We start from the raw sequence: 18967 nt of genomic DNA on the forward strand, positions 1-18967 counted from the left end.
CTCCTACAAGGATAACCCCGAGCCATGAGCTCTGCGCTGATTTGTCACTGATCCCTTTGGCAAAGCAGCTCCCTCTGCCGCATACCTGGGCGGAGGAATTGTGTCTATGCCGATACGGGCTGCTCCTGAAGCCCTTTGCCCCATTGCGCTGCCAGCCAGCGGGGAGAGCTCATCCAGACTGGCCAGAGGGAAAATCCTCTGCCCCTCTCGGCCAGCCAATGACTTCTCCCCTCTGAGCCTGCTGCCTGGCTTGGGTCAGACCCTGTGAGGGGCTGGGAGGAGGTGCTCTGGATCCTGCTAACTGCGCTCTCCTGGTTCAGATCATGGGCTGGTGCAGGAACAGGGACTGAACTTTGTCTTAAAGTGACACAGTCATTCCCCCAAAGCTGACATCCTGGAGAACCCCAACTACCAGCCACCCCGACCCCTAGACTATTCCTGGCAGGAGTTTGTCTAACCTGCTCTTAAAAATCTCTGATGACAGAGATTCCACAACCTCCCTCGGCAATTTATTCCAGGGCTGAACCACGTTGACAGTCGGGACGTTTTTCCTCATGTCCAACTTAAACCTCCCTTGCTGCAATTTAAGCCCATTGCTTCTTGTCCTGTCCTCAGAGGTTAAACGAGAACCATTTTCCTCCCTCCTCCTTGTAACAACCTTTTTATGTACTTGAAAACTGTTCTCATCTCCTCTCTCCGTCTTCTCGTCTCCAGACTAAAACACACCCAGTTTTTTCAATCTGCCCTCAGAGCTCATGTTTTCTAGCCCTTTCATCATTGTTGTTGCTCTTCTCTGGACTCTCTCCAATTTGTCCACATCTTTCCTGAAATGTGGCCCCCAGAACTGGGCACAATGCTCCAGCTGAGGCCTAATCAAGGCGGAGTAGAGCGGAAACACTGTGATCATCTAATCTGACCCCCTGCGTAGCACAGGCCACAGAACTGCCCCATAATTCCCAGAGCAGAGCTTTCAGAAAAACATCCAATCATGATTTTAAAATGGTCAGTGATGGAGAATCCACAGTGACCCTGAGTAAATTGTTCCAGTGGTTAACGACTCTCATCGTTGAAAATGTTACACCTTATTCCCAGTCTGAATTTGTCTAGCTTTAACTTCCGGTCATTGGCCCGTGTTAGACCTTCCTCTGCTAAACTGAAGAGACCAAAATCAAATACTTGTTCCCCATGGTACTTATAGGTACTTATAGACTGTGATCGCGTCACTCCAGCCATCTCTTTGTTAAGGAGTTCTATCTACTTGGCTTAGCACTATACAGCAGGTTTTCTAATCCATTAATGGTTCTTGTGGATCGCCTCCGAACCCCCTCCAATGTATCAACATCGTTCTTGAATTACAGACACCAGAACTGGACAAGGTCTTCCTCAGCAGTCGCACCAGGGCCAAATACGAGGTCAAATAACCTCTCCGCTCCCACTCGAGATTCACCGTTTATGCCTCCCAGGATCACATGCACTCTTTTGGCAACGGGTTCACACTGGGAGCTCCTGTTCAGCTGGTTGTCCACCGTGACCCCCAAATCTTTTTCAGAGTCCCTGCTTCCCAGGATAGGGTCCCCCAGCCTGTACGTCTGGCCCAAGTTCTTTGTTCCTAGATGTCTACATTTACAGTTAGCTCTCTGAAAACGTATTGTTGGCTTGCACCCAGTTTACCAGGTGATCCAGATCGCTCTGAACCAGTGACGGGTCCTCTTCACTATTTACCTCTCCCCCAGTTTTTGTGTCATCTGCAAGCTCTATCAGTGATGCTTTATGTTTTCTTCCACATCATTGATAACAATGTTAAATAGCGCAGGGCCCAGAACTGATCCCGGCGGGCCCGGTTAGAAGCACACCTACTCGATAACAATTCCCTGTTTCCCATTACATTCGGAGACCTATCAGTCAGCCAGTTTTTATTCCATTTAATTTGTCCATGCTCAGTTTATATCATTCTGGTTTTTTAATCAAAATGTCCTGCGGTACCAAGTCAAGTGCCTTACAGAAGTTTGTCTACCACGTCACACTATTACCTTCATCAACCAAACTTATCATCTCATCCCAAAAATAAAAATATCAAGTAAGTTTGAGAGGATCTATTTCCCATAAAACCATGTTGATTTGCATTAATTACATTACCCTCCATTTATTAATTGAGTCACATACCAGCCGCTCCATTATCCTGCCCAGGACTGGCGTCTGGCGGATAAGCCAGTAACTACCGGGGTCATCCTGTTTATCCTTTTTAAATATTGACATAACAGAAGCTTTTTTCCAGTCTTCTGGAACTTCCCCAGTGCACCAAGACTTATTGAAAATCAATGTTAATGGTCATACAGCAGCTCTTTTAAAACTCTTGGATGCAAAGTCCTCTGGCAAAGTCCTCTGCTGATTTAAAAATGTCTAACTTTAGTAGCTTCTGTTTAACATCCTCCAGAGATACTCGAGGAATGGAGAGAGTGTTAACATCACCATACCATGAGACTGTATGATAGTTTTTTCCCCCCAAAAAACCAAAACAAATATTTATTGAACATTTCTGCCTTTTCTGCATTGTTACTGATAACTTTTCATTTCCATCTAGTAATGGCCCAACACAGTGCTCAGGATTCTTTTTGGGCCTAGTATATTTTTAAAACCCTCAATATTATTATCTGTAATTCGCTGGGCTGGAATGGGGTGTTCACCACACTTGCCCTGAAAGGGTTAATGCAGGATGAGAAGGGGGCTAATTAACCCAACAAGCCACAGCAGAGGGGAATCCCTGGACTGAGGGAAGGAGCCCAGCTGAGGAGGAACAAGCTGGGCTGTGCTTACAAAGGCAGGAAATTGGTAGTTAAAGGGGGCTGCTGGGAAAGGCTCCGGTCACTCCCTGGGAGAAGGCTGCAGAGACAGGTAGCCTAGAGTTACCCCCTGGGAGGTGGAGGGAGGAGGAGTGCTAGATGGTAAGAAAAGGGCTCAGGGAAAGGCTGTAAGGTCTAGAAGGGAACAGCCCTTGACTGCTCACTAGAGGATCCCTGAGCCAGACCCTGGAGTAGTGGGTGGGCCCGGGTTCCCCTGCCAGCCACTGAGGGCACAGCACTATGTGTCAGGGATTCAGAAGCCTTCCCAGGATTCCTGAAGGAACACTGTGGTACCCTGGAAGGGAAAAATGCGTAGAGTGACCTGGCTGGAGGGCTGAGTCACAAGGAGACAGCGACAGCTTGTGGAGTGAGAGAGGGGCTGTAGACCAAGAGAGCAAGGCAGAGAGACAGTGTGCAACTGCAGGACAGGGTGCTGACCTTATGAAGCTAGTCCCCAGAAAAGCCAGGGGGAGGTGCAATCCAGCGGTGAGTAGAGCACCCTGTCTCATGGCCAAAGAGGTCTCCTTGTGTCTCTTGGCTTCCCTTATCAATTTTCTACAATTTCTCACTTCTGATTTATATTCATTATTATCACTTTCTCTCTATTCTATTCTATTTAGTGTGTATATTTATTTTTTATTTTTACAGTTGCCTTCACTTCCCCTCTAAACCAAGTTGTTGTGTGGGGGGTTTAACCAGCACAGCCTTCTCCCTCAGTTGTGGCTGTGGCTAGAAAGATGTTCTTAAATGATTCCCAATTATCATTCACGTTTTTCTGATTAAATTGTTCCTCCCAGCAGATCTGGCCCATAATTGTTTTTGGCTTTGTGAAATTGGCCCTACAAAAGCATCAAGTCTCTATATAACTGGTCTGGACTTTATTGTGCTTGCACATTATAAATGTGATTAAGTCACAATCACTTGTACCTAAGCTACCATTAATGTTTCATTCTGTGATCAGTTCCTCTTTGTCTGTTAGGATGAGGTCTAATATAGAATTTCCCCATGTTGGATGCAACACTTTTTGAGTTAGGAAGTTATCATACAGAAAGTTGAGAAATTTAAGGATGTGTTTAGCACTGGCGGCATGAGACCTCGAGCATACGTCACTCAGATTGAAACCCCCCATGATCAAGTAGGTTTTTCCCGACACACTCTGGGTAAGTGTATAAGGAAGCGGTCATCCTGTTCTCTAGTGTGATTTGGGGGTCTGTAGCAGACCCTAGCTAGGACTTTAGCTGAAAGGACATTGATCCATACGCATTCATGATCATTTTCTTCCATGTTATCCGTGACTTGAAAACAGATAATGACAGTCCCCTTTTGCCCACCTGATCCTTCCTAGAGAGGTCATAACCATTCATTTTACATTCCAATCCTGTGAACCATCCACTCAGGTGTCAGTGACACCAAATAGATCAAATTTATGCTCCTAAATGAGCAATTCCCATTCTACTTGTTTGTTCCCCAGGCTCCGAGCATTGGTGTGTCAGCAAGTCAAGAATTGCTTCTCTTCATGTCCTCTGGTTTCTTGGTTCATTTTGTTCTCAATATCTTGATTTTGTGTTGAGAGCTCATATCTTCCCTCTTTGTATCCTCCCCTTTTGCTATTAGTTTAACCCCCTCCTGACTACTCTGGCCAGCTTGTCCTCAAAGAGATTGGTCCTCCTTCCACTGAGATGGAGGCCAGCCAGACTATCCCACCCCTTCTCCCTGTAGAAGATGGGCCGATGTTCCACGAAACCAAAGCCCTGCACAGTTTCCAGCATCTTCCGCCTTCTGCCTTCCTGGGCTCACAGGACAGGAAAGCTCTCAGAAAAGATCGTTTCAAGGACATTCTTCTTCAGCAGGCTTCCAAGTTCCCTGGAGTGATCTGTCATCTGTGAGTGATCCTGCAATGCAGTGTCCTTAGTGCTGATATGAACCATCTGGGACGGATCCTTGCCAGTCAGTTTCAGAAACTTGTCCAGACTGAGAGTGATATCTTGTGGCCTGGTTCTGGGAACGCAGGACACTGTCTGGTTTCTCCACCTGTCCCTTGCAGTATGTTCTTTTGATTCTGCGTATTTCATCTCCAACAAGGATTGTTTGTCTACTTTGGACAGTTGGAGAACTCTTTGTGGGTCAGCTTGATTTTCTTACAGCTGCCATCCATACTGTGTCCCATACAGCTCTCCATTCCCTGGGACCCACTGGAACGTGAGCGGTATCTTCCACAGTGTTCGCACTGAGGACTTGGGATCAATTTGAAACTTCTAGTTGCATGGAATTCCTCCTGTGTCTCTTCTCCGTGGTGGCCCGTATCCACCCATCCTCATCCCTCTCCAGCCATGCACAATGCTGCTGTGACCTCTTGCCTCTGGTGGTTACCAATTGCCAGGCCTCCTTTCAGACCAAAACCTCCGGCAGGGAGAGCTTGTCTCGCCGCTTGTCCTGACAGCTACTGGCACTCAGACCCGCCCCGCCCCTGCCTTTCGGGGATGCCATGGTTCTGGCACAGGCGGGAAGGTGATTAGGGCTTTGCTCCTTCCAGAGAGAGGTTGTTTTTACCCAGTGAGAGCGATCCCAGTGTGAAATCCCTGTGGAGAGATGGCGCTGTTGGCTTCCTCTCAGTGAAGCTCGTGGAGATGGCTGAGGGTTGTAGGACTGACTTCAACCAGCTAAGGGCACTTTAATGAAAAGCTGGGGGTCAGGGTGGTGCCTGGAGGCAGGTGGTGCTGTGCAGAGGATGGGCAGGGTCCCTCCTTCTCCAGGGCTGCACCCTGCTGCAAACGCTAACCCCGAGGGGGAGGAACGGCAAAGTGATGCGGTGGAAGCAGAACTCCCTGGCTGAGGAGCCCAGGAGCGGTGATCTCAGCAGGGCCTGTGCCCTTCAATGGCGATGGAGCCAGGGCGGGCAGGGGAGGTCTCTGCTGGGCCCTGGCGAGGCGAGCGGCGGTTACAAGTGTGCCATGGGCAGCAGTGTCCCTGGCACGGCAGCAGCAGCTCTGCAGGGAGACAATTTACACCTGAGCCAGGGGGAGGGCTCCTGCGTTGCACTAGTCTGTCAGCAGCTCGCAGGGGCGGGGCGCGGGCTCAGCCGCTCTTCCCACGGCGCAGGTGCAGCTGGGGTCAGCACCACGGCCCCAGGGGCCTGCAGCCCCCGAGCAGCGGGCCTGGGGCCTGGCCTGGAGCAGTGTCTGCTTCCCTTCGGCCGCCTTATCCAGGAGCGTTTAGTGCTCACGGGAGCCTTTTCCAGCGGCAGAAAACACCTGACGCGGATGGACCGTGGGTGTAACGGGCCCCAGGTGCAGCGCTATGGCAACGCACACCCGGGGGACGGGGAGGGGAGGCAGCTAGCACCTGGGACACGGCTCCGGCCTGCCCTCCCGGGGGCCTCACAAACACAGCTGCCGCCAAGGGGCTGGCGCAGCAACCCGGGGGCTGCCAGCTCCTCCTCCCTCCCCACACTGCCCCCCAGCTCTGGGCCAGGCCCCCCTCCCCACCCGATGCTGCACTGTCCCCCAGCTCCCGTACACACACTGCCCCCCAGCTCTGATGGGAACCCCCCTGTACACACACTGCCCCCCAGCTCTGGGACAGGCCCCCGATGCACACATTGCCCCCCAGCTCTGGGACAGGCCCAGCAAACTACCCCCTCCCCTAGCCGAGGCTTTCCCCGGCCCCAGGGGGACAGGGCAGTCTGTATTAATTCTGATGGAACAGAGGAACCCAAAGAGTCAAAGGTGCGAATGTCCCGCTGAAGGGGCCCCGGTGGAAGCGGGTTTGGTACACAGACCCCTCAGGCTGCTTAGCCCCATGGCAAACACCCCCTGAAACACCCTGGGGACCCTCCTCTGAAGACACAGAAAAGAAGGTACAACCATGAACGCATCTGAAAGGTCACCTACTAAGTAAGGGGTTTATTTCAGCAAGCCCCCCTGCTCCCTTTCCCCTTCGCTGGAGGGAGCGTGAAAGGACAGAAACCCTCCTCTGCCAGCCCCCTGGGCGTCGCTGCTCTGTGGGGCAAGGGAAGAGGCTAGCGGGAGTGGGCCCGAGGAGCCAAACACATGCAAAGGGGGGAGAGAAAAGCCAGAAAACGCAGCGTCTGTCGCTGCTGGGAGGCCCAGGCCCAGCCCGTGGGCCTCTCGGCCAGCCCGAGGCCCGGCAGACTGGGATTTCCCGGCGTTTCCCCCGGCTGCGAGGGAGCCCGTGCGGCCGAGCCCCCCCGTTCGGGCGCCCAGCGCTTGGAGCTGATTCTCCGCCCCGCCCGCGATGTGGTCCCGGACCCCCCACCTGCCCTGGGCCTGAGCCGGGGGCCGCACTGCCCTGGGGACCCGCCGGCCCTTCCCCGCGGCCGCTGCTGTGAGCCGGGCTGGGCGCGGCTGGCTCCGCACCGCTGAGCGGGCGGCCGGGCTCATTCCCTGCCCAGCTGCCGCTGCGGGGCCGGGCTGCGGGGCCGCTTCCCGCGGGGCTGGGCTGAGACCCGCCAGGCCTCGCCCCGGCCCAGCCCCGAGCGCCGCCCTGCAGCACCCCGGGCCCGGGACAGCGCCCGGCTGATCAGCACCAGGCTGCGGACAGCTCCCGCCGCCTTCCCTGCGCCCGGGCCGGGGCGGCCACGGGGACCCCCGCCCGGCCGCCCCCGGGCGCTGCAGCCGGCCCGGTCCCTGGCTCTGGGCTCGGCCCGCGGGCTCCGCCTCCAGCAGCGGCTGGGCCCGGCCGCGGGAGCCGAGCTCTGGAGCCAGCGGGGCTGCGAGCATCGGCCCGGCCCGCCGGCGGGGGGTGGACGGGGCAAAGCGCTCGGGCCGGGGTCTGCAGTACGGGGGGCGCAGCCTCCGCCCGCCGATACAGCCCCCTGCCCTGGCCCCTCTGTACGGCCCCCTCGCCCCCATACAGCCCCCCGCCCGGACCTGTCCCCCGTAGAGCTCTGCCCCCCCCCAGCTCTGATCCCCCGCCCTCCCAGCTCCCCGGCCCTGCCCCCTACAGCTGTGACCCCCCCATACAACCCCGGCCCGGACCTGCCCCCCATACAGCTCTGCCCCCCCCAGCTCTGATCCCCCCGCCCTCCCAGCTCCCCGGCCCTGTCCCCTCCAGCTCTGACCCCCGCCCCATAGAGCCTCCCGGTGCGCTCTGCCCCCCCATACAGCCCCCGACACAGCTCTCCGCCCCCCCTCAACCCCCTGCCCTGGTCCTCCGTACAGCCCCCTCCCCCCATACACCCCCCATCCAGCTCTCCGCGCCCCTCCCCCACAGCCCCCTGCCCTGGCCCCTCTGTACAGCCCCCTCCCCCCATACACCCCCCATCCAGCTCTCCGCCCCCCTCCCCCACAGCCCCCTCCCCCCATACACCCCCCATCCAGCTCTCCGCCCCACATCCAGCCCTGATTCCCGCCCCGCCCCGCCCCGCAGCTCCCCGCCCCGCGTGTGGCCCAGCCCTGCCCGGCTCGCTCCCCGCCTGCGCCAGGCTCGCTCCGCAGTCGGGCTCGGGGCTGGAGAAGATGGCGGACCGGGCGGAGATGTTCTCCCTCGCCACCTTCCACGCGCTCTCCCCGCCGGGCTGCAGGTAAGAGGGGCCCGGACCCCCTGCCCGGCAGGCCGGGACCCCCGCCCGCGCCCCCTCCCCAGCCCGGAGCTCGCCGGGCCCCGCCGCCTCCGCATCCCCTGGGCCCGCGCCCTGCCCGCCCGGACACAGCCCGGAACCCCCAGCCGGGCCGGCACGGGGGGGGCCCTGGGTCTCTGCTCCCCGGGCTGCGTCTCTGCCTGTCCCCCCGCCCCCCACGCTGGGCTGCGTCTCCCCCAGGGCCCGGCTGGGTCTCTGCCTGCCCCCCGCTGGGCTGGGTCTCCCCCAGGGCCAGGCTGGGTCTCTGCCTGCCCCCCGCTGGGCTGGGTCTCCCCCAGGGCCAGGCTGGGTCTCTGCCTGCCGCCCCCCACGCTGGGCTGGGTCTTCCCCCCCGCCCAGGGCCAGGCTGGGTCTCTGCCTGTCCCCCCGCCCCCCCCGCTGGGCTGCGTCTCCCCCAGGGCCCGGCTGGGTCTCTGCCTGCCCCCCGCTGGGCTGGGTCTCCCCCAGGGCCAGGCTGGGTCTCTGCCTGCCGCCCCCCCCGCTGGGCTGGGTCGGGTCTCCCCCAGGGCCAGGCTGGGTCTCTGCCTGCCGCCCCCCCCCCGCTGGGCTGGGTCTTCCCCCCCGCCCAGGGCCAGGCTGGGTCTCTGCCTGCCGCCCCCCGCAAGCTGGGCTGGGTCTTCCCCCCCGCCCAGGGCCAGGCTGGGTCTCTGCCTGCCACCCCCCACGCTGGGCTGGGTCTCCCCCAGGGCCAGGCTGGGTCTCTGCCTGCTGCCCCCCACGCTGGGCTGGGTCTCCCCCCCCCCCCCCAGGGCCAGGCTGGGTTGGGTGTCTTCCCCCCCCCGCCCCGCCCCACAGGGCCGGCCTGGGTCTCTGCCTGCCCCCGCAGCTGCTGCAATGCTCTGGCATGCCAGTCCTGACCCAGCTCCTGGGCAGGGCCACAGGGCTGGTGGCCCAGGCCTGCCCCAAGGGGGACCGGGAGGAGGGCTTGGGACAGCTCTGCCCATGGGCGGGGGGGCTCCCCCCCAAGTCTGCCCAGCCAGCTCCCCTTGGCCTGGGGACAAACTGGGGGAAGTGTCTGGGGGTTCAGGCTACCCAGGGAAACCCTGAGGAGAGGCCAGGTCAGAGCTTACCCTATGCCCAGCTAGTGGGCCCCTGCCTCCCACAGCACGAGCCATCAGGCTGCCGGGACCTGTCCCAAAGCCGGCCCAGTCCCCAGCTCTCAGCACATGGCCCAGTAGCCTAGGGCCTTCATCTCATGGGTTTGATGGTTGGTTCCCCTGCCCCATGGCAGGAGCTGGGTCCAGCCCCACAGGGGTCATGAGCTGGTGTGTGTATGGGGGAGCTGCCCCCAAAGGTAGTGAGCTTGTGGGGTAGGAGCTTCAGAGCCTATGGGCCTCACTCTCTGTCCCATTTTCTTTTGGCCCCCAGGACCCATCCTGTTCACCAGGGCTGAGACCTCTCCTAGTAGCTGGTTCCCTGGGGGTACGGGCTGCGGGGGGGAGGAGTCGGTCCTCAGCTGATGTTATCAGAAAATGGTGTGTTTGGGGAGTGAATCCTAAACAAGGGGGCAGGGCAGCATCCAAGGCACAGACCCCACTTCTGAGAGCCAGCTGCAGGCCAACATCTTAGCCACGTGGTGTGACAGAGGGCAGAGACGGAGAGCCCCTGCCCTTGGCTGCTGTAGGGCTGATCCCACCCCTCGTATCATGGAAGCTCAGAAACTAGAGACCAAAAGCCCAGTTGCATCCCACCTAGTCCATCCTGTGGACCAGGGCTGGGACCCACCCCAAGTGCCCATTCCCAAGGGCTCTGAATGCCCCAGTGTTGTGACCCCCGGCCTTTCCCCTGGAGACGATTCCCGCCCGGATCCTCCCCCTGTCAGGGAGCGACGAGGGGCTCCGGCCCTTCCCCAGGGACGATTCCCTAGTCCCATCGGATACTCTGCCAGGATGTCACCTGGCTGTTCAGCCTGTCCTTGCCCTAGTTACACCCCTGGTGTCACGCTCTGTGTCCTTGGGATTTACGCCCTCCAGAGATTTGCAGGCTTTGAGCACGTCCCCTCCCCCGCCCCCGTTGAGCCCAACTCGACAGATTTAGCTGGTTTAATCTTTCCTGGGAAGTCGATCCCTTGCTCTCCTCTGATCTGGCTCCAGTTTGTTTGTTGTTACTCCTGGCGTTTCCCAGGGGCCCATCCCCACAGGCCCTCAGCTCCCGTTGCCGAGATCAACACTGCCCCAGACTCCTCGGGCTGGAGCCGCGCTCTGCTCCCATGTAGGTGGGCGCGTTACCCCGGCCGGGAACCGATCCCGGCACTGGCCGGCTGGGGAGCTTCCAAGCCTCCAGTGGGGGAGCTGCTGGGCCTGTGTCTTCTCCCTCCCATTCCAGGGTGAAACGGGAAGCAGGGGAAAGGGGGGGCATGTGGGCAGGTGAGATCAGGGTCAGGCCCACTGCAGTTTCTCGAGCAGGGAGGTTCCCAGGATTGTCCCTGACCTTCCAGAGCTCGCTGGCAAGTGGCAGGGTGGCCCAATGCCCGCCAGATAGAAGTCAGAGATCCCCAGACAGGAGACCCCGTGAGGACAGGAGCGAAAAGGCTGCCCTCGAGTGTGGCTCTGTGGCTGCACTATGTGGCACTCGGTCGCAGGGAGATTGTCATGGCTGGTTGCTGGTGGGGTCCCTCCTAGGCCATGTGTAAAGATGAGCAGGTGCAAACATGGGGATTGCCCGAGTGCATCAGAACCACGGTCCGCGTCGCCCAGTCTCCGCAAGTGGCAGAGCAAACAAGGGCTGGGCTTCGCCTTGGCCTGGCACTCATGGACAGCAGAGAGATGCTAGTTTTTCTGCTGTAGAAATCCAGGTCCCACTGGGCAGGCTGACTGGAGAGCCAATGGGACAGGGCCACCTGCAAGCCAAGGGGCAGGAACCGGGGCCCTGGGAGGAGGGGGGAGTTGTGCTCTGGGGTTGGGGTTTGTTGAACTCTGGTGGTTGGTTAACATGGGGGAGAAAGGAAGCCTTGGCACACAGTTAGCATCCTGGCTTCTTCGCTGAAGGTGCTGAGCGCCCACAATACCCATCCCCGAGAGCCCTAGGCAGGGCCCAGCCCTGCGTACCAGCACTGTGGAGGGAACAGACAAGCAGGAGCTAAACGCTGGTTAACATAACCCCTCCCAGGCCCCCTCCTCCATCGGGAAGGGCACAAGACTGATGTTTACAGACCCTTCACAGGGCACTATAATGCGCTGGCTGGTTCACGGGGCTGCCCAGATTTCCCTCTCTGGGCTGACGCTGCTGTTGCTCCTCCCTACAGCCTGGGTGCTTGGCGTCTACCTGTGCGGTGCAGCTGATAGCCTGGTTCGCGTCCAGCTCTGCCATTTCCTTGTGACCTTGCGGGAGTCTCTTCCCCGCTCTGTGAAATGAGACGGAGCCCGGGATTGTTGGGCCTGCTTTGTGTTACTCTGCTGGGGCTGGGCTCAGCCTTCAGAGCAAGGCCCTCTCGAAGTCTGAGCGGGGCAGAGCTGTCGGGGTCTGAGCAGCTCCATGCGGGACGTATGCGATCAAAGTGCCGTCTGACTGCCACAAGGCCAGGGTTTTTCCTTGGTTACCAACCTAGGTTAAGGTCTCAGCTGCCTCCAGGTGGGAAGCAGGCAGGTCTCTTGACGTACCAGTAGCTGTAGACCAGACCTGGAGCCTTCAGCAGGGTTTGTCCCTATGGGTGCTCCACTTCAGGGGCTCATGCACCTCTCCAGCCCTCGCTGGGAGATTTCTAGCTAGCAGTGTCTGTTCGGCCCATGCCTGCGCCCAGTGCCTCCTTGTGGCAGACACCCCGGCTGTGTAGGTGTGTGCGGGCAAACCACCCTCATAGAATCATAGAAGATCAGGGTTGGAAGGGACCTCAGGAGGTCACCTAGTCCCACCCCCTGCTCGGAGCAGGTTCCTTCTCTACCGCCTCGGCCCGAGACGGAGCAGCAGCGTGTCCTCCTAGAGCGTACTCAGCCTTTTCTCCTTCTTCAGTTAGTTTGTGGTTGTAGGTGACTGTTTAGTGATTAGTAATAGTTAGCTAAGGTGAGAGTACGGCTTCTTCCCTCTCCTTTCCCCAGGGACACCTGTCCCCTCCTGATAGGGTTGCCCGGTTCGCCAGGCTTCTAACGCTGCATCTCTTGCTGGGGTGCTGCATTGGCAAGCGACAGTCCAGTGCCGAGTGGAGTCCCCCATCTCCCAGAAGTGCAACTTCTCCTTGGCTCTTTAGGCCAGGGCTAGGAAGGACAGGGGGATGAAGCTCAGACTGTTGGCCATGGGATGTTCCCTGCAGCCGCCCTCTGGGTACATCTCCTCCCCCTCCCCCCAATACATCTGTCCTCAGCCAGACCCAGCACCCTGTCAACCTCGGGGCGTGCTTCTCCTCCCAAAGGGAAGCCAAAAAGTGGAGCGCAAACTCTTAACTCTAAGGAGCCAACTCCAACAGAGCCGTCACCGAGGGTACGGCTGAGCCCGAGGGCTCTCCTTCCGGCCCCAGCAGGCCCGCCAAGCCTGGAGCTCCAAGGATGGGGCGCATGGCTCCAGCAGAGAGAGAAAGCACCAGGTCCCCTCAAGCTCGGCCCTGCCGTGGCACCGAAGCACTCGTTTAGCCGCTGGTGCCATCGTGTGCCTTGACCCAGCCATCGGCGCCAACCCACGCAGCTCAGCCGGGGGGACTGTGCAAGCACGGGCGCCTGCCCTCTGCAACGCCTGCAGCACGCCCGTGTCACCAGCGTCTCCGGCTCCGCTCCCGCGACCTCGGCTCCAGCGTCGGCACGGGGTCCTCTCCGGCACCACCCAGGGATTCTGGCACTCCCAGGGATCTCGTGCTGTTGGATGAACCAGCGTCCCCGTCGTTGTGATCTGCGAGATCTCGGACTCTGAGTGGCCATTTCATGGCCCAGGACGCTCCTCTGTCCTCCCTGGCTGCCCCCCGGCCCCCATGGGAGGAGGTGGAGGAAGAGGACTCCCAGTCGATCGCCTCAGTTTCTGTGAGGGGTTCCCCTAGGGACCCCTGTGGAAATCCACCTTCGTGCAGGGAGGATCTGGCTCAGACGGCAGGGCAGACACCGGCCACTATTCCACTGACGTGCCAAAGGGGCGGATATGAAGCGCTCCATGCCCCTTAAGGATTCCACTTTTTATTTTCCAACACCCCCCCCCCCCCCACCCCTTAGTGGTGGACGCAGCGAATGAGTGGAGCAAGCGGCCCTTTTTGAGAACGCCCCCCACGACCAGAACCAAAGTGACTGCATCTCTTTGGATGAAAGCCCTGCCGTTCTGGATCCTGGGCTGTCAGATGGTCCATGGCCAAATACAACTTTACTCATGGCAACAAGCTCACGGCCTTTATTGAACAGCAGCCACAAGACTGCCAGGAGCCACTCCAGTCCGTAGTTGTGGAGGGCGAACTATTGGCCAGAATGGCTCTCCAGGAGCACCCAGATGCCGCGGACGCTGCCGCCAGATCCATCTCGCCAGCGGTAGTTGTGTGCAGGGCACCGTGGTTCCAACTTCCGGGGTCGGAGAGATGTTCAGAGCTCTGTGGAGCGCCACCCTTTGAAGGTCATACGCTTTCTCGGAGACCGCAGATGTCTCCCTGCACACGCTGAAGGACTCCAGGGCTGCCCTACACCCCTGGGGCCTTTACGCACCTATGGGCAGGAAACTGCCCAGAAAGAGAGACAGATCTCTGAGGAAGAGGGCCGCCCAACTGTCCTCCACGGCCACCAAGTGTCCTCTAAACAGCAGCCGCTCCCTTCCTCTCACAGGGCCAGCAGCAGCCTACTAGAAGAAGGAAGCATTGCTCACCCCATGCAGTAACTGGAGTTCTTCGAGGTGTGTGCCCCTGTGGGCGCGCCACGACCCACCCTCCTTCCTCTCTGCTTCCGTTGTTCCCTAAGGAACTGAGGGAGGCTCGCCCACGCACCTTACACAGCCTTGGTGTCTGCCACGAGGAGGCACTGGGCACGTGCGGGGGCCGAATGGGTGCTGCTAGCTCGAAATCTCCAACCGCGGGCCCGAGAGGCGCATGCACCCGGAGTGGCAGACCGCAGGGCCAGGCGTCTCGAAGAACTACGGTTACTGCACCAGGGGAGGAACGTTCCCTCCCCCCTTGCAGAAAGGGCAGCCTGTCCTCCGCTCGCAGGTCACAGCCATGTTTCAGCCAGGCAGGGGCTGTCCTGTACAGGCGATAGCTGGGCTTAGCGGCTCCTCCTGCGCTGTGACCGGCCTCTGAGCTGTGGCCTGGGCACGTGGAGAGCCGTGACTGGCACTTGCTGTTAGACCAGCCCCCAGGCTTTGCTGAGCCCTGGCTGGGGGGCCCACGGCAGCGCAGCGCCTGCCCTGAGACATGCACCGGTCAGACAGACACGGGGGGCCGGCGTGCACCCACCGGTAACTTTCTCGTTGTGTCTGGGGGCCTGGTGGACGCAGCGAGTCATGCAGAGGCGTTGGGATGGGGGGTGCCTGGTGCCATCCGTGCCTGGGGGCAGCAAAAGGCCGGACCGTGATGGGAGTGGGAGAAGGAAGTGAGGGGGATGCTAGGCTGGTGGGATGGAGGGGGCAGTGCCTGTGTGCGCGACCCAGACAAGGCATGTCTTTTCCTGGTTCTGCTCCAGACTGGGCAGCTCTCACGGCTGTTCATCTCCTGATTCCCCCAGCCCCAGGGTCCCTGCGTGGTAGGACAGCTGGGGAATAGAGTCATGGGCCTGGGTAGGGGCTAAGACAGCCCCTGTGGTGGGAGGGGCACCAGCTCCTCTCCACCCCCCACTGTCTCCCTCCACGGGGTTCGGGGCAGCTTCCTCTGAGGGGCCTTGCCTGCATTTCCCCGGCTGGTTCTTTCCTCCTCCAGTTCTGAATCTGTCCCAGATCCTCTTGAGTTCGTCCGTGAGTTCCCCACTTGTGCGTTTTCCTCCCACCATGGCGCCTGGGCCAGCCGCGGGTGTCTAAGGCCAGTGTAGATGGGCCCTAACAGCCGAGCAGAGTCCTGGCTCCAGGAAGGCGCCCCAAGGGCTGACTGCCCGTTGCAGATGGGAGGAGCAGCGCTTAGTAGGAGGGGAAACTAACATGGGGACCTGGCCCCCACGCTCCTCTCTCCCTCCATCCCTGCTGGTCGGGGAATCCACCCGCAGAGCAGGGGAGGGTTAGATTTACAGGGGTTTGATTATTGTCCTGCAGCCTCCTGGCTGCGCTCAGTGTTCTCCAGGCAAATGGAGGCTGGTCCCTGCCCCAAGGCACCGCGGTTGGACTCGGTGCTCCGAGGAGGGAGAGAAATCAGGTCCCAGAAGCAGCCCTGCCCACCTCCCCTGCAGGAGCCTGTCCCCTCCATGCTCCGGCTGAGCTCGCTCCTAACGTTCTGCCTTTAGAGACAGGCCCGGCTGCGCCACCCTCCGCCTGCCCTTCCCACCCACGAGCCAGTGGTTAGTGCTAGGGGAACTCACCACCCTCCGCCTCACACGCCCAGCACCCAGTGAAATCTCACCATGCCAGGGGCAGGTATCTGCTTCCCTCCCCCTCACTGGTGTGTTTGCACAACACGCTGGAGGGGACAGGCCCCAGGGGCTCCCTCAGAGCCTGCACATGGCTTCACAGCCTGGCCCAGCAGAGCCCCCAGGCAAAGCCGCCCTTCCGCAGCCCCTAGGCCTGAGACGCCCCCCCATCGCCCTGGGGTGTGACCCTGGGGTGCTGTTTCTGGGGCTGAAGAGACTCCAGGAAACAACCCTTCCCCCACGTCCTATGAAAGAAGAGGAGTCAGCTCCATCCCACTCCCATGGGGCCAGCAGCCTCCCCCGAGCAGCACCCTGCCTCGGCCAGGGGGCGCGATGATGCTCAGCTCCTATTTTGAGGAGACCCCCCTCTCTTGCAGAAGGCCCCATGGGGTGCACTCTGCTGCCTCCTGTATGGGGCGGGGGCTGCTGGCAACATGATCTTCTGACCCTCCCATGCAACAGCCCCTTCCCCCCGGCAGCCCCTCCTTCCCCCAAATCCTGCCAGGAGGAAGGCAGGCGGGGGTGGGCTGAAGAGAGATCTGGACAATCTCAGAGGCCATGTGCCAAGGAAGCGGAGCATCCGGCAGCAGCCAGGCTAGCAGCACCGCCCCTCTCCTAGCCGGGGCCCAAAGGGGACGGATCCGAGTTTTCTCAGACAGGGGTTTCTGGGCTATGGCGGCCTGGGGGAGTTGGGAGCAGCCAGGCCTTGCGCTGGTAACTCCCAGGGGCAGACAGGCGGCAACAGGCAGCATCCCCAGATGCAGGCAGTGGCCAACCCTCCCCGCCCCCAGTAAGTTCGGCGGTAGCCCCAAGCCCAGAGGAGCATGCTCTGGAATGGTCCTTCCCGCTGCGGGCTGGTGCCTGGCAAGACGGGGCTGGGGCTGACGCCCGGCGGAGCCGTTGAGGGGCTGGGAGAGCCGACGGAGGAAGCTTCCCTTACACCGGGAGCACTCGGGGGCTCTCGTGTCAGGCAGTAGCACACCAGCGGCTTGACCTAGAAACTTCACTGGTGGTTTATCGTGGAGAGGCAGCGGCCGGCACGCACAGCCTGAGAGCTGCTTTCCGCCAGGAGCCCCAGGTGTGTCCCGCTCCAGACCACTCCTCCAGGGTCCTTCTCTCCCAGGGCTTTGCATGTGTGGCTGTGGCCGGCGGGCCGGCCACATTTCAGGAGACTCAGAGAAGCTGTTTCTGGAAGCCAGGACTTGGAGAAACCCTAGGTGGTGATCACGGCCTCAACTGCTTCCCATGCCCGTCTGGCATGCCACTCCCCCTGGAAACCACCAGCGAGGCCGAGTGCAGAGCCCCCTCCTGGGGCAGGGCAGGCTTCTTTGGGACATTGCTCATTAGTGACTGCTGGGGAGTGCTAAGGTAGGGGGTCTCCAGCGGGGGCTCGCTGAAGAGCTGTGAATGGCCCTTCCCTCCGGGCTGAGAGAGCTCCTGCCCTTGGACTTCCCGTCCCGTCCCGCTGCAGAGCTGCCTCCCGGCTGCCTTCCGAGGCTCACAAGAGCTGCTGGGGATCGTGGTAGATCCCTGGGAACTTTGTCACCCCCCACGTCAGACCCCTGGCTCTTGCTGACCTCGTGAGGTCCCCAGCAGGCCAGCACCCGACGCTTAGAAGGGGAATGAGAATCCAGGTCTGGGGCACAGAGCCAGAGGGCACAGAAAAAGAATCCCACATTTGTTCTTTTTTAAAATCTCCTGGTTTTGTGCCAGTTCTGTGATTGGGGAGGCCTGACTTGGGGATGTTGGGGGCTGGCCAAGCTGCTGTCAGAAACGGCCAGCGAAGGCAAGTGGGTGCTGAGGCTTCAACCCCCAGAGTCCTGTGAAGTTTGGTCCTGGGCAAGTCGTACACACCCCAGCAGGGGCATGAGGGCTCTGCCTGCAGCTCCTTGGAAAAGGGGATCATGGCAAACAGCCAGACTTGTCACAGGAAGGAAAAGTCAAACACATTGATTCAGAAATGGTGAAAAGGTTTTGTTAGGGTTGGCAGTGAGCTCTGCCTGCTGGGGCTGCTGCAGGGCCTCTCAGGCCCGTTCCTTGGTTGGATTACAACTCCCATAACGCCTGGTGATCAGCCCCAGGGAGTGACCACGGTGCATCACGGCAGACGTAGTCTGGCCAGGGCGCAGGAGCGGCCGCGGGGGATGGGAGCCCGAGGCCCTTGGAACTACAGCTCCCATGAGGCACTGCAGCAGCCCTGGCTGAGGTAGAGACTAACATTGACCCAAAACGTTTCGGGCCAACTTCCCCGAGAGAGAATCCTGCTGGAAGTGACCTTTTCTTGAAGACGGTTTCAATGAAACCCTGTTGTCTGGCAGGAAAACGTTTTGTTCTACGTTTTTGACCCGCTCTGCCTCACTTTTCGTTTTTTCCTTTTAACACTTTGGTGACGCTTGCCTGGCGTGTCACGCCATTAACATCGTACTGAGCTGAGAGAGGCGGGGACAAGAGCAGGAACTGGAAAGTAACCCCCCCCGCAAGACTCTTGCAGTCACTGACCCTTCCCCCCGGGGCGCGGGTGTGAAGATGAAATCAGGGGGCTCCGGTGCTGGACTGGTGAGGGGCAGAGAAGTACCTGAGAGTGATCAGAATTGCAGGGAAGTCTGGTCAGGTTAGAGTTAAAATAGACCCCAAGGCCTAGAAAGTGGAGAAATGCAGTTCAGGTCACTCCAGCGCCTCTGCCCGGTAGTGACCCCAGCTGCCGTCTTCGCCCAGGCCTGCCGAGCAGCTCGGGTTCCCTTTGGAGCAAGGGTTTGTGACGTCTGTAAGTCTCTGCACTGCGGCGCTCCTGGAGGACCGGGTTCCCCGCACACGTCCGTCTGGCTGTAATTCCAGGCTCTGGGCCTCAGCGTTCTGTGAAATGACTGTCACGCAGGGAGTGGCCTGGAAGGGCTGGGGGTCTGGGCTCTCCGTGACCCAGCTCTCCAGGCGGGGCTGCTCCACTGCCCCCTTTCCCTGGGCCGTGGCTAGGTGGAGGGGACCCGGGTTTGTGGCCATCCTTGCCAGTGCTGGGGTTATTCTGAATTTAACCTTTCCTTCACTCCCTTCCTTTCTGGCGGGTCTGGGGTCACTGCAGTCTTCCCGGG

At 59.8% G+C, this 18967-nt stretch overlaps 1 protein-coding gene across 1 annotated transcript in view; it reads left to right on the forward strand.

Annotated features, from left to right (window-relative positions):
- Window positions 1–8212: 8212 nt before the first annotated feature.
- Window positions 8213–18967, forward strand: part of MAPK8IP2 (mitogen-activated protein kinase 8 interacting protein 2) — a 63792-nt gene continuing 53037 nt past the window's right edge. The window contains 1 exon segment of the mRNA XM_037889510.2: window positions 8213–8382. Coding sequence (XP_037745438.2) covers window positions 8318–8382 — 65 coding nt within the window. The 5' untranslated portion in view covers window positions 8213–8317.

Source organism: Chelonia mydas, chromosome 1 (assembly GCF_015237465.2).
Source record: "Chelonia mydas isolate rCheMyd1 chromosome 1, rCheMyd1.pri.v2, whole genome shotgun sequence".
Classification (NCBI taxonomy): Eukaryota; Metazoa; Chordata; order Testudines; family Cheloniidae; genus Chelonia; species Chelonia mydas.